The sequence below is a fragment of the Arachis ipaensis genome, chromosome B6 (assembly GCF_059453495.1).
Source record: "Arachis ipaensis isolate K30076 ecotype BB chromosome B6, ASM5945349v1, whole genome shotgun sequence".
Lineage (NCBI taxonomy): Eukaryota > Viridiplantae > Streptophyta > Magnoliopsida > Fabales > Fabaceae > Arachis > Arachis ipaensis.
In genome coordinates this window covers 416,765-428,977 of record NC_142441.1, presented here as the reverse complement: position 1 = coordinate 428,977, position 12,213 = coordinate 416,765, and the positions used below count along the sequence as shown (strand labels likewise).

Below are 12,213 nucleotides of genomic sequence, written 5' to 3'. Positions count from 1 at the left end.
TTAGGTGTATACAGAAGTGTCCAGAGAAAAATTTTTTATTTTTTATTAAGACACGGTTGGACACAGTAGACACGTGTGTCGAATGAGTGTCGGTGAGTGTCGTATCCGAAATGTGTCTGACACGCGGACGCTATAACTCAGCGAAGTGTCCGTGCTTCATAGCTCGGAGGTATTGGCCTTCCATTCACCACACTTTATGTATTCCACCTACCGTACGGTTTGCTGTCATTATTATTGTATACTAACTTTGTTCTAATTACTAATTACATTAACTCCTCAACATATATTACACATGCACGTTTATTATAATAATATTTTTTTCATTAAGAGGTAATGATATATATTATATATATTTGTATTATTTGATGATTTCAGAAGTCAAATTAAAAGAATAGAGAAAGTCAAAGTTTAGAGGAACAAATGGCATTTAAAATAAATCGATATAATATTGTCTAATTTCATGAATTTCTGTGTAGTTTACCCTTCTTTCTTTGTAAACATGTTACAATTAATAAAGCTATGTATAAATAAAATCTTGTCAATATGACATTGCTTAGACAAGGACAAATTTCAGTTAGATAGAGAATCTTTTTTTCTTTTATATTTGTGTTTACTTTCCTAAGTCATAGCTCAAATTTGCAGGGTCTATTACTCTCAATCAATCTTGTTGAACGTTTCTTCATATCAGAACTAACAATAATGGGGTCGGTTTGTTCATCGGGCATGGCTGAGGAGAAGAAGAAGAAGAAGAATGCAGAGGTTGTTAATGGAGAGAAGACTATAAGGTGTGCTTGGAAGCTTCGGAACAAAAACAAGATCGTTGCTAACAGGAATAATGTATATTCAAGGACTATTCATGGTGTTACAAAACAAAAGAACAAAGAGACTCGGTTTTCAACTGAGTTCAAGAAATCGAATAATCCTACTGCATCACGTGCAAAACAGGTATGTTTACTTGCACCAACAATTCGTTGCTTCTTAAGATTTTGAGACATTTAGGAACATAAGATGTTATATCAAATTCAAGTTGAAAACTCAGCAAAGTTAATGATTAGATACAATCATGTATTTTTTTCATTCTTGGTTTTGACTCAAAGTTATGTCACCCAAATTTTTCATGATTTCTTTTCTGCTTAATCATTGATGTTAATAAGTAATAATAACACCATCAATAAGTATCCTGAAGAAAGCACTTGAAAAGTTTTATACCAAACAAATATCCTCACTGCAGAGTTCTTTGGTAGAATTTGGTTGCCCAAGTGCTTATCTGAATGAAAATATGTATGAAGTTGTGTCCGATTTTGGCAGGGCTCGCAACGTGGCTCCTTGCTCGGCCGAGCCGGGGAGAGGGCGGTGGAAGTTCTGGACACACTTGGAAGCAGCATACCAAAGCTGAGCACAAGTGATGGATTTATCTCTGGCATGAATCTTAATAGAGGGCACAAAATATGTATATTGGCCTTTGAAGTAGCCAACACAATAAACAAAGGAGCAATTCTGTTTCATTCACTCTCTGAAGAAAACATTCAGTTCCTTAAAAAAGAGATCTTTCAATCAGAAGGAGTTCAAAAATTGGTTTCTACTGATACAACAGAGTTACTAAGTCTTGTTGAGGCTGACAAAAGGTTCTTGCATTTTGCTTTTAATTATTTATTGCTTTTCTCCCTCCTCCTAATGTTCTTTGTATCTGAATCCTTTTGTGGGGAATTTGTAGGGAAGAATTCAATGCCTTCTCCAAGGAAGTAGTTAGATTTGGAAATATGTGCAAAGAACATCAGTGGCATAACCTTGATAGATTTTTCTCAAGGTGAGTTTATTTTCTCACTTTTATGTGTCAAGATTATGCTAACTCAATCTTAGATGACTACAAAGAAATTCAGCTTGAACTTTCTTTTTCTTTTGTTTTTTTAGTTACTATTTTCATGTTATGAAATAACTTCAGATTAGGTGTGGATGTCTTGAGCAATAAAGACCTTAAGCTAGAGGCAGAAAAGACAATGCAGGAGTTGATCACACTAGGTCACAATACTGCTGTAAGAAAATTCTAATTTTAATTTAATTTTGTTTTGTTTCAATGAATAAAGCACATGCATGATGCATCCATTAAATTTTTTTTTTCATTTTATTGTATCTGGTTTTACTTGAAATAACAATATGTTCTTCTTTCGGTGCAGGAATTGTACCATGAGTTAAGTGCTTATGACCGTTTTAAACAAGATTATCAAGAAAAGGTTAAGGAGATGGAGTCCTTAAATCTTCCTTTAAAAGGTTAGAAACTTTTTACTGTGATTTTACCTTCAATGATTTTACTTTAGTATATATTTATCAAGTAGCAATATAAACTATTGTCTTATATATATCTCAGTTGAAATAATCAAATAGTTGTTTGTAGTTTCATAATTAACTATTTTTGGACCACAATTATAGGGGAGAGTCTCACAATTATTCAGAGTGAGCTAAAGCATCAAAGAAAGATTGTGAAGAACTTGCAAAGGAAATCTCTCTGGTCCAGAAATTTGGAGGAGGTAAATTATTATTAGGTTAAATTACACCGTTAGTCCCTATACTTTCAGTGAAATTACAAATTGGTCCCTACACTTTAAAAGTTTGTAATTGGGTCTCTAAAGAGAATTAAAATTTGTAATTTAGTCCCCGCGGGTCAAAAAGTGTTGATTTAACAGAATATTCTCAGAATATACCGAGAATATTCTGTTAAAATAGAGAATATGCTGAGAATATTCTGTTAAATCAAACACTTTTTGAACGACGGGGACTAAATTGCAAATTTTAATTCTCTTTAGGGACCCAATTATAAACTTTTAAAGTGTATGGACCAATTTGCAATTTCACTGAAAGTGTAGGGACCAACAGTGTAATTTAACCTTATTATTATTATGAATTCAATATTTAGCTTGAAATTATAAAGAATTTGAAGAATGTGTCATTGTGAAGTTCACCATCATTTCCCTTATGCAAATTCTACAACAGTGGACTTATGTTCTGTTTGGGCTTGTGCATTTTCAGGTAGTTGAAAAGCTTGTAGATATTATTACCTATATGCATCGATCAATTTCTAAGTTCCTTGGAAATGATGGTATGGGATCTTCACATGAATTTCTAAATCTTAACTCATAAAATACTTTGATACCATATTGAGAATGATGATAGTCAGAAAATAAAATAGTCTTAGAAAGAAGTATAAAATTAAAATCTTACCAAATGATAAATAAAAAACATGTAAATAAATCTTACATAGGCTTACAAAGACAACTAATATGCAATAACCTTTAAACTATCTAATAAGAGAAAAGTTTAAAAACTAAAGTTTGTGGTTCTGATTATTAATCTTGTAAAATTTTATGAAAATTTGAATTTATAGCAGGTGCAACTGTTGTCAAGTTTACCAGCAATGGTTCTCAAAGACTAGGTGAAGCTGGTCTTGCATTGCACTATGCTAACATTATCAATCAGATAAATATGATGGTAAGTTTGTATCATATGCTAATTAATATATCTTATTATTAACCACTTTGGCTTATAAAATTACATTTGTTTCTAAATTTGTGTTAGGCATCTCGGCCATCAGCATTTCCTCCAAATATGAGGGACACATTATATCATGGATTGCCCAATAGTATTAAGAGTATCCTTCAATCTAGGTTGCAAAATATGGATATCACTAAAGAGGTATGATATTCAATCTTGGTGTTTAATTAATTAATTACTCCATGAAGACTGGAATATTATTTTTTCTTAATGGAATATGCTAAGTGGAAAATTTTTGTGTAGCTTTCCATGACTCAGGTCAAAGCTGAGATGGACAAGACTCTCCAATGGCTAACCCCAATTGCTACAAATACGACCAAGTAAGACATAGAGAATGCAATGATTCAAATAACTAAGGCTACGTTTGTTTACGAGAACAGGACAGGACAAAACATTGAGACAGGATAAGATACTAATGGATAGAGACATAAAATTTTGTGTTTTTGTATTGTGTTTGGTGATAAACTAGAACAAATTATGAAAATTTAATTTATTCTCATTTTTTTTATTCAAAAAATTTGAGATGAAAATATAACAATAAAAAATATAATTATGAAAAATTAATAAGAATAATAAAAGAAAAAATAAAAAATAAGTTGTGTCTCTTGTTAGTGTCTCCGTATCCTTCCTGTCAGGATGGACACAAAATACACTAATTCAGTGTCTCTTGACACATTGTCTCTGTCCATGTCTCCTCTACCAAACACGATTTTGTGTCTCAGTGTCCCTGTCTCAATATCCTGTCTTTGTAAACAAACGTAGCCTAATATCCCTGCATCATATCTTAATTTTTTTTTTCTTTTATCTTCTTAAAATAATTATGTCATATTCATGTATCTGGCAGAGCACACCAAGGGTTTGGATGGGTTGGTGAATGGGCAAATGGAGGGTTAGTTACAAACATGATGAACCTTCCCTCTTTATATTCATTCATTCATTCATATATGATAATAAAATTATATTCTTATTTATTTATTCAGGAATAATAATGAGTTTGGTGACAGCACAGCCAAGGAGAGTAATCTAATTCGCCTCCAAACATTATATTATGCTGAGAGGCATAAGATAGATTCTTACATAATTGAATTGTTGACATGTCTCAACCATTTGGTTACATTTGTAAGATATAGACATCATAGTGGTAGTAATAATGGCATCAAGCCTAAGCAAGGCAAAAGTAACAGTCCTCAGAAGGGTCTTGACTTTCAGTCAAAGATGTTGCAATTCATAACAACCTTGGAGAGGGATAGGAACAACATAGGAACTCATCAACAACTTTCACAAGAAGATAAGAGTTTGTTGGAAGAGGTAATTGCAAGGACAAGGATCCCTGGAGTTAGCAAGAGTGAGAACCTTGCATTGACCAACAAGAAGGAATATGCAAACAGTGGTTTCTTGCATTATAGCAAGAGTGTTGGGAGTTCACCTCTTAATAAGGGCTTATTTGGATTTCACCACCAGAATTCACATGTTTTGGACCTCATAGATGGTTTAAGACATTGAATTTCTTCTTCTATATATACATAAACACAAAATACTAGCTAGGTTTATAGTGATCTTATTAATTAATTTCTTGTATGCTTTCTAAGTTATTTTTTGTAGAGAAATTGAAGCTAGTTAGGTGGAATACTTATATACGTTTGATGTTCTTGAAGGAGATTAATTCCTTGACACAAATTTGATCCACATATGTAAAGGTCCTACCAAAAATATGTAAAGTAATTTTTCATTGTGCCTAAGCCTAATTGTCTATACTGAAAATATTGATAGGGGTGTCCATGGATCGGATCGTATCCGTAGATCTGCGGTAAATATCCGCATTCGATCCGAACATTGCGGATATGATCCGCTCTTTGCGGATCGGATCGCGGATATCTGCTCTACATCCGCGTATCCGATCCGCGGATCCGCAGATCCGCACTATAATAATTAAATATATATATATATATATATATATATATATATATTGTATGTTTTAGTTAGTAATTATTATTCATATATTGTATTATTTTATTTTTGTTATTTAGAGAGAGTTTGATTAAAAATATTTTAGGAATAAATAAGTTTAAAAGTATGAAGGAAATATTTTTATTGAATTTTTTTATATAGAAATATGATTAAAAAGAGAAGGTTTAATTATGCGGATATATCCGATATCCAATCCGATCCGGCACTAAAAAATGCGAATATCATATCCGATCCGATCCGATGAAAATTGTGCGGATCGGATCGAATTTTCGGCCAAATCCAATCCGATCCGATCCGCGGACACCCCTAAATATTGATATCGTTTGGCTAGAAAATCCCATGTATGTGCAGTGTACATTTGGCATTTGTTGGGTCTTAAATCTTAATTGATGATGGCAGTGTCTCAAATCTCAAGACTACTTCCATTTCGAGTTTAGCCTGCTAGCTAACTTTGAAATTTCAGTCAAGTGCCCCTCTTTAATTAAACTGTTTAGGCCATGTTTACATTGATGGATATTTGATGATATATATATGTACCTAGCTAAGCAAGAATAAAATGATAGTCTTAGCTTGTTCATTATATATAATATATAATATATACTATTTTTATTCAGTGTAGAAAAAACGCTCCCCTTATGTTATGTGTCATTCCAAGTTTCCAACCCACTTCATAGTTCATAGTAATTAAAAATTAGTTTCTTATGTTATAATTTTTTATTCTAATTGTGGTCTAATTTGTTAATATAGAAATTAGTTTGGGTGGTGTTGTAATTATTAATTAATTATATTGGTAGTTGGTCTGTTCTTTAATGGAAAGAACATGACTGTTCATAAATTTTATAAAGTTTGAGTCTCCAATTCTGATTACTCAATAACAAACAAACACATTTTAATTTCATCTGAATTTATGATTCAAGAATTAAAAGTTTTTAAATTAAATCAAAGAATTTATTAGCAATAATTAAAAATACATAAATTACTGATTTTATAAAATATCTAATATCTTATGCTTATTCCAAATATTATTAGTGTTGTATACTTTTCCTTGATATATACGTCATGGACATGGTTGCATTTTTCATGTCATCTAATTTAGACGGTTATAATATTGCAAGGGAGGCAGGGAGCAGATAAGGTTTGCAAGATACATGTACTTGAATAGTGGATATGGATCTTAACTAAATTGGGCCTTCTATCTTTTTTATCAATAAAGTTGATGTAATCCAATATTTTAGGTTTCTCTAGTAATTAGTTTATTAGTTTAAATGTTAAAAGTTTGAAGGTGAGTTTATGAATATAATAATTTATTAGCTAATAATTTATTAGCTAATAATAAATTATTAAATATAACTCGAATCTATTATGAATTAATCATTGATCTATTTTTTTGTAGCCTATGAGATACTACCAAAAAAAATTGATGTGATCCAATAAATAAGGAATTTGGAATTCAAATTTCATTGGCAATCATTGCTTTAATTTTACTCCTTTAGCTAATTCTATCATTTTATATTTATCTATAATTTTTAAATTACTTTTTTTTAAGACTTAATTATTTTGTTAGTGTTTATAATTTTATTAAATTTTAATTAAGTTTTTATATATTTTTTTAATTAAATTTCTGTACCATATCAAATTTTGTAGTTAAATCTTTATTATAATAAAAATATTAAAATTAATGAAATATTCTGTTAAACTATACTAAATATTCAGTTAAATATTAGGTATATTCATTTTGTTTAATAAAATATTCTATTAATTCCAACATTTTTATCACATCAAAAATTTAATTATAAAATAAAATATAACATAGAGACTCAATTAAAAAAATATAAAAACATAACTAAAAATTCAATAAAATTATAATAACTAACAAAATAATTAAACCTTCCTTTAATTTGTCAGATACAAATATACAATGAATCTCGACAACTCTCTCAAATTTACAATGAGATTTTATTTGAACTTTTTAAAAAAAATATATATTCTAAATCAATGTATCTGAGTTCAAAATGAATCTAGATATAGACATATATATAGTATTGATTAATAATTAACAAATAATTTACTTTTTAGTGTTTTATTGATTAATATATTGAAAAAGCTTTTAAATATATCGATATATTAGTATTTCAATAAATTTTAATCGATGATTTTAATTATAAATATTATATATATTTTTATAATTTTAAAAATACTGAAACATCAGTGCACTTGAAAGTTTTTCATTATATTGATGGGAATGAACTAATACAATTTTTCTATATCCTTTATTCAGTTTGGGACTATGTCTGACTAAGTTACTATAGCTTCCATCTTGGCCTAACCACGAAGTACATTGTGTTATGTGTACGATGCGAAGGGAAGGGAAGTATTATTGTACTTCAAACTCATTAAGTAGATAGGTGCATGAACTGAATTAATATTCATTTCTTTTGATAGAAGGGATCGAATTATTAATCATAACAATAAAACGAGGGACTAATCTCTACATACAAGTAATTTTGCTATACAAGTCTTACAAGTTCTCTAATTGATATTACGCTCAAATGCGTTTGTTATGCACATATGTTTCACGTGCCTCTAACAGATTTTTAATTTTTGAAAGGATTCCGTTTCCTTTTTCAAATTTCTTGTCTTCTCTTTCTCCTTTTTTATTTACGTGTTTTTCTTTCTCTGTTCTCTTTTTTCGTTATTCTCGATTTTCATTGTTTTTTTACATTAAGCTCTGAAATCGTTTTTGAAGATAATGGATAATTCAACTTCAGATTGTCAGATGAACCCTTGCTTGTGAAATTTGATGTTAATTATTCTTTGTTTGAATTGAACCTAATGTACTAGTTCTGATTAGAATTAATATAATCTTATCCATTTTATATCAGACGTTCGGGTGTAGATAAGGAATATTTGGGTGTATTTTTATAAAAGTTTGGGTGTATTTATAGTTTATGACTTTTCATCTGATGGAGGGTTAACTGTCTTATTCTTTTAGTTGAATTGTTTTAGTTTCTGTTTAGTTATGATTCATGAATCTGGTTTTTGTGATTTTTTATGATGATTTTATAGTTGTATTTGCATTCTATAGTTTATGCTTGCTTTAATATGATGTATTTTGAGTGTATTTTGCAGCTCTTCTGTAGTGTATTTTGCAGCCCTTGCTTACTTTTGTGGCTGATTTTAGTGTACACGTAACATAATTCATTTCTATATCTGCAGCAAATTTGGGAGTAAAAACGAAGATATTTGGGTGAATTTTTATTCTGATGAGTTCTGTATAATTCAGAACTCTTCCTCTTCTTCCTCCTCATCTTCTGCTGCTTCTTCTTCTTCATCTTCTTATTTCATATTCTCATAATTCTTTTTGGGAGAAAAAATCAAACAAAGAAGAAAAAATACATAATGTTGCAAAATCAAAAGAAAAAGAAGGAGAAACACGACGATGAAGATGAAACACGCGAAGAAAAAGGAGGAGAAACACAAAGAAGGAGGAGGAGAAGAAGGAAGAGGAGGAGGAGGAAAAACTCGAAAAAAAAATGACAGTTGTGGTTTTCATCGAGGAGGAAGAAGAAGAGTCGTTCATAATGATAAGTAGCGCGCTTTAAAAACAGGAAGAAGTTGTTGAGTAACATGCGTGTATTTACTCTTGAATGTGAGAGTGTAATGCGCGTGTGTTTTGTTGAGCTTGTGCCAACTTATAAGACTTGTAAGGCAAAAAAAGTTTGTATATATAGTATACCTGTAAAATGAGGATGCATGCAAGAATTGTTAGAAATATGGATTAATCAATAATCGTGCTTTTAATAAAGGATATCAACTACTGTCAATTACCATATTAATTGCATCTAATTTGCCTGTGCATTAATTTCTAGGGGGAAAAAACAGAAGAATAATTTCAGAGTATAATCTTATTAAATATATAGTAGCTGAGTATTGTTTCTGAAATTTCCTCTGGTGAAACAAGTCAACTAAATCCTACGAGCCTGTGATCATAGGCTGCAATTTTGACAAACAAAATTTGAATACATACATTATATATAATTAAAGCTAAGTATAATATATAATCTTCAATTCTGGTTTGATGAAAACAAATTTAGAGAGACTAAATTATTTTGTCCAAATTATGTATGTGTGAGAAATGAAAGTTACATTTGATTTGTCAGAAAGTGTGATTTTATATGATTACAAAAAGTATAAATCAAACTTTCCGATAAATTAAATGCTACTGACAGTAATAGCCGTTTGAAATTAAATTAAAAGACAAAAGAAGAGGTCCTATTACTCGTTTGCATGCTAAATACGACATTATCATTTTCCTTATGATGTCAAATCCAGTTTCCTGTGAATGGAGAAATGAAGACAGCTGTTCATAACGTCATCACTTAGCTTGTATGAATTTTCTTTATATGATTTAGTTAAAAATCAAGAGCACTTTAATTTTGAAATTAATTATATATTTCGTCACTTTTCTTTATATATGATTCCTTTTTCATGTCGTTCATTACCAAAGGTCTAGGCTTGCTTATACATATGTAACGTATTGAAAGTTTCTCCATGACCGCTACAGAATTTGTATGGAATTTAAAATGAAACTACTAAAATAAATTAAGTAGAAACTTCAAAGCAAAGTCACTATATATTATCTCTCGTTGAGAGTTCCATGCATGTCCAAACAAATTTAAGGAAAAGATGAAGAACACTTGCACACTATTTTGTATATTGTTGTTATGTATACCTGGGAAATAACAATTCAATATACGTGACAAAATTATACTGACAATAATGTTATCGATTTTGTCACCTTTTTTTTAATAAATAAAAAAAATTATCATTTACACTAAAATACAAATATTTACTATTTTACGCAGTATTTCTCAATTTTGAACTGAATGTCCTAAAATAGAAAACTTAATTTTTTTTTTTATTTTGCAGATATTAATTGCGAAATTGTATGTCTGTGAAATTGTAAAATACTACAAAAAACGATAAATATATTTTTGTTAAGAGGAGTGCTAGGGAGAAAACTAGCAGAATTTGTGATGTTTAGCCATCAATTAGTCATCATTAATATTTTTAATAGTGTAAAATTAATGATTTTTTTTTTATGGTTAAGTGTTGGCCAGATTTCAACAAAAATAGTGCTGGCCCTAGATTTTTTCTTTTTTTAATTTATTAAAAAAAAAGCCGTTTTGTCACTTATGGAGAAGTACGTAGATATTTTCAATTGATAGATTCGCTTAGAAATTTAGAATTCCCCACGCACTTTACTTGTTACTAGTTTGTAGATCCAATAATCTAATTTGCCTATTGCTAACGTCATTGCTTCTAACATCTATAGCACCGAAAGGGAACAGAATAACAGATACAAAGCCTTCACCAGAACATTAAAGATCAGAGATGAACTTACAAAATAAAAAGCATATAACGTTCAACAAAAATACTATTTGTACATTAAAATTAATCACCAATATATTTATATATAAATATATATGTAGTTTAATTTATTTTTAATATGTATTTATATTTTAACATATATTTTATACTGATGGTTCACTTCGATAGTTAATTTTGATGTACACATAAGCCCAGTTTGAGTAAATAACTTAAATAAGTTTTTTTGGAAAAAAAAAATTAAAAGATAAGAACTTTTATTAATAACAGCTTATAAATAAGTTATTTTGTATTTTGATTTTTAGTTATAAAAGTACTTATTTTAAAGTTGTAGCGTTTGGATAAATAACTCAAAAAATAAATTTTTTTACAGAAGAGAATGAATATTAAAATAACGATAATAACAAATACTTTTCAATATTAAATGTTGATTTTACATAACCTAATCACTAATATTGTGTATGATATGGTAGGTGAAAATAAAAAATAAATATAAAATGTGTGTCAATGTATATTTTGTTGCTTTTTTTTTTATTTTTTTACTCCTATTAGAACTCTCTTCTCCTTTATTGAGGTAAAAAACTTGCTATAATTAACTATGAAAATAATAACAAGCTATAAAATCACATACGAAAAAAATAAAATTAAAACTGAAATTTCATACTACAGTTAAATATAAATTTAATAATAAAAAATAGAGTTATAAAATAATAAAAAAATACTTAGAAGGAATATATGCAGTAGGTTGTTCAGATGCAATATTGTCTGTAAATGGTAGTGGAGGATCAATACTTCTATCAGATGAATCATTAAGTGAAAATGGTAAGGTTTGAAACATTGCGTGAGAATGATGGTGGAAGGCCAGTGCTTCTAGCAGACCTTGCGTAAAAATGGTGGTGAAAGGTCAATATTTTTCACAAAGTCAAAAAGAAAAATAGATTTTTTTGTTTTGAAATGATTTTTTTTTAATTTAGTGGTAGAATGACTTATCCAAAAGTAAAAAAGTCATATATTTATACTTTTTCAAAAAAAAATTTTTAAAATAGTGCCAAACATTTAATCAATTATTAAAAAAATATTGGAAACAAAGGAGTCACTACAACAAAACAATATTTTTGCAACCATTATAAAATTGTTGCTAATAATTTAAGCGCAGTGACGATTTTAGACAACCCTCGCATAAGGGTCACAAAATATTATAATATTATTATCCAATAAAGACACTTAAAATTAAAGGTTATAAAATAAGTGGAGTCTAATTTGTGGTGATGGATTATTTAAAATTTAAAAACAGTAAAATACAGATTCTTA

General features: G+C 29.1%; 1 protein-coding gene across 2 annotated transcripts; it reads left to right on the top strand.

Annotated features, from left to right (window-relative positions):
- Positions 1-325: 325 nt before the first annotated feature.
- Positions 326-5,285, top strand: LOC107645315 (protein PSK SIMULATOR 2). Of its 2 annotated transcripts, none has more exons than XM_016349315.3 (12): positions 326-945; positions 1,309-1,625; positions 1,715-1,807; positions 1,943-2,033; positions 2,175-2,268; positions 2,428-2,525; positions 3,025-3,094; positions 3,380-3,483; positions 3,571-3,687; positions 3,790-3,866; positions 4,391-4,435; positions 4,527-5,285. In XM_016349315.3, the coding sequence occupies exons 1-12, from the start codon at positions 700-702 to the stop codon at positions 5,047-5,049; spliced, it is 1,875 nt and encodes a 624-aa protein (XP_016204801.1). In that variant the 5' UTR covers positions 326-699; the 3' UTR covers positions 5,050-5,285. The 2 variants fall into 2 exon arrangements, with proteins under 2 accessions (XP_016204801.1, XP_016204802.1); XM_016349316.3 differs by having other exon boundaries at positions 463-945; positions 3,383-3,483.
- The last annotated feature ends 6,928 nt before the right edge of the window (positions 5,286-12,213 follow it).

Bases quoted from the DNA above. Each gene is read 5' to 3' on its own strand.
- LOC107645315 (XM_016349315.3), top strand. From the start codon at position 700: ATGGGGTCGGTTTGTTCATCGGGCATGGCTGAGGAGAAGAAGAAGAAG. The intron at 946-1,308 runs GTATGTTTACTT...CGATTTTGGCAG, and splicing joins CTGCATCACGTGCAAAACAG to GGCTCGCAACGTGGCTCCTT. The intron at 2,526-3,024 runs GTAAATTATTAT...GTGCATTTTCAG, and splicing joins GGTCCAGAAATTTGGAGGAG to GTAGTTGAAAAGCTTGTAGA.